The 2,514-nt window shown below is 52.7% G+C and overlaps 1 protein-coding gene across 1 annotated transcript; it reads right to left on the bottom strand.

The window, feature by feature from the left end:
* Positions 1 to 803: 803 nt before the first annotated feature.
* On the bottom strand, positions 804 to 2,270 carry PARS2 (prolyl-tRNA synthetase 2, mitochondrial (putative)). The gene has a single exon (XM_006879722.1). The coding sequence runs from the start codon at positions 2,254 to 2,256 to the stop codon at positions 829 to 831; it is 1,428 nt and encodes a 475-aa protein (XP_006879784.1). The 5' UTR covers positions 2,257 to 2,270; the 3' UTR covers positions 804 to 828.
* Positions 2,271 to 2,514: the final 244 nt, after the last annotated feature.

The following is a 2,514-nucleotide window of genomic DNA, read 5'->3' on the forward strand; positions in this document are numbered from 1 at the left end:
CTACCTGTCATGAACTGCTCATAGAACCACCCAGGAATATAGGGGTTAGAACTATACAAACCTGCTACAATTTGTGCAAGTTACAGATGTGAACTAAGGACCCGGAAGAGGAAGGGCATGTCCCAGTCACCAGTGAGTTGACGGGAGAGCCAGATAATCCTGATATTTCCCCCCTATAATCTCAGCCCACTTCTGTGGAGGAAGGTTGAGAGGCCTGTGGTCAGACTGTCAGGACCATGAGGGGACCTCAAGAGAGAGGGTAGTGACTCATCCCAGGACAAAGATCGAACTTGAGTTTTTCCTCCTGTTTCTTTGTCCTCTAATTTTTTTGTTTTTTCTTGTTGTGTACTGTCGAGTCAGATCTGACTGGTACAGGAGGAGATGCCCCTCTTACTCCAGCGGAGCATTTAGTGGATTCAATGAAAATTTAAAGGAATAGTATGTGCTGGAGAGGCCATTCCAGACAAACAACAAGTTAGTTAATTACAAAGAATTTGAACAGGTGACTGGATTTCCCCGAGCTAGTCCTAAGGAGTTCCTGGGTGGTACAACAGTTAATAACAGTTTTTAATTAAAACGGCAGTTTAGGCCTCCGAAAAAAGGCCTGGCAATCTGAAAAACCAGCCCCTGAAAACCCTATGGAGCACAGTTCTAACCTGTCACACGCGGGGCCACCAGGGGATGGGGCTGACTTGACAGCAATAGGATCTGATAACAGAACCTCATCATCATGAGCTGTCCTGTTCCTGTCCAGAGACCAGCTCAGGATAGAACTGTCAGAAAATGCAATTATGAATAATGAGGCTGCAGGGGTGAGGTGGGGTACATTTAGACGACCTGCACCGAACTCAGTAACTCTATGACCCCTTCTCTGGTGAGGAAGACCACCTCATTGGTGTTCTGGCACCAAACCTCAAACTGTGAAGGGTCCTCCAGTGCCCTCTTGCCAGCAATGATCACAAAGGGGTAGCCCAGCGTGTTGGCATCTTTCAGTCTGTTCCCAATGGTCAGGTGAGTCCTGTCGTCCAGTAGGACCTCACCCTGAAGCTGTGGCACCGCCTTGACGATGTGGTCACACAGGCTCTCCGTGAGCTCTGCAGCCCCCTCCTCCTTGCTGCCCTGCTTGGGTGGGATGAGGCAGACTTGGTAAGGGGCTAGGAGCCCAGGCCAGCGGATGCAGTCCTCAGTAGAGAGTACTTCAATGGCAGCGGCCAAGATCCGCGTCACGCCCAAGCCGTAGCACCCCATTTCGGCCAGCGACGGTTTGCCGTGGGCATTGGCAAACTGGGCATTGAAGATGGAGGAGTACTTGGTGCCCAAGTAAAATGTGTGCCCCACCTCAATGCCTTTGGTTTCAGAGAGCGGACCCTGGCACATAGGGCAGTTCATCTGTGACAAGTCTAGTGTCTCCACGTTGGCCGAGAAGCTGCAGCTGGGACAGATGGCAAGCCGGTCCTCACCGACATGCACTGGAAGCTGGAACTCATGAGACATGGTGCCTCCGATGCTGCCCACGTCGGCCTGGACCTTGACGAACGGCAGCCCCAGCCTGTTAAACAGGCTGCAGTAGGCATTGCACACCAGGCTGTAGGTCTGCTGGGCAGCCTCGGCGGAGCAGTCGAAAGTGTACATGTCCTTCATGTAAAACTCTCGGCCACGGAGAAGACCAAAGCGGGGCCTGGGCTCATCCCGAAACTTCCTTGTCACCTGGTACAGCAGGAAAGGAAGCTGCTTGTAGGACAGAGTCTTCTGGGAGGCAACCAGAGCCGTGATGGCCTCCTCGTGGGTTGGCCCTAAGCAGTATTCCTTACCGTGTCTGTCCCTAAGTCTTAGCAGCTCCTTGCCCATCAGGTCCCACCGGTTGGTAGCACGCCAGAGCTCTGCAGAGCTGAGGCTGGGCATGTTGACCTTCTGTCCCCCAATGGCCTGCATCTCCTCGTCTATCACTCGCACCAGTTTCTCCATGGCACGCACGGTGTAAGGTAGAAGGTGGTAACAGCCGGGGTTTGCTGGGTGGATGAGGCCCACCTGAAGCATCAGCCGCTGGCTCTTACATGTCAGCTCGCCAGTCCTGCCCTCCAGGGACAGCACCTGGTCTTCCCGCAGGTTCTGTGGCTGGAACATGCGGGACAGCAGCAAGCGCCTCCCTGTTGCTGGGGCACAGTGGTGGAGTCTGCTGGGGACAGTCCTGGAGAGCTGGAGTCTGCAGCTGGCCAGGGTGGCCAGTGCTCTCCATCTCATCACCAGGCCTTCCATGACAGCCCAGAACCGGGAAGCTTGTGCCTGTGGAGTGCATCATAGAGAAATCACATTAACATGTGTTCCAGCACCATGAAACTGCCAGCTGTCTGGTCTCCAGACTTCTTAGACAGCCTCTGACTTTGCAGCTGCAAATCTTTCCATTTCTAATATCCTCATAAATCAAAGACTACTTTTCTTACCTCTGACTTAAAAAAAAGTACTATTTCCCTGATCATGGGGAAAAAAATAATATGCTGTTGAGATACACTAGCG

The sequence above is a fragment of the Elephantulus edwardii genome, unplaced genomic scaffold (genome assembly GCF_000299155.1).
Source record: "Elephantulus edwardii isolate Elephantulus edwardi_28Jun2011 unplaced genomic scaffold, EleEdw1.0 scaffold00005, whole genome shotgun sequence".
NCBI lineage: Eukaryota > Metazoa > Chordata > Mammalia > Macroscelidea > Macroscelididae > Elephantulus > Elephantulus edwardii.

Bases quoted from the DNA above. Each gene is read 5' to 3' on its own strand.
- PARS2 (XM_006879722.1), bottom strand. From the start codon at position 2,256: ATGGAAGGCCTGGTGATGAGATGGAGAGCACTGGCCACCCTGGCCAGC.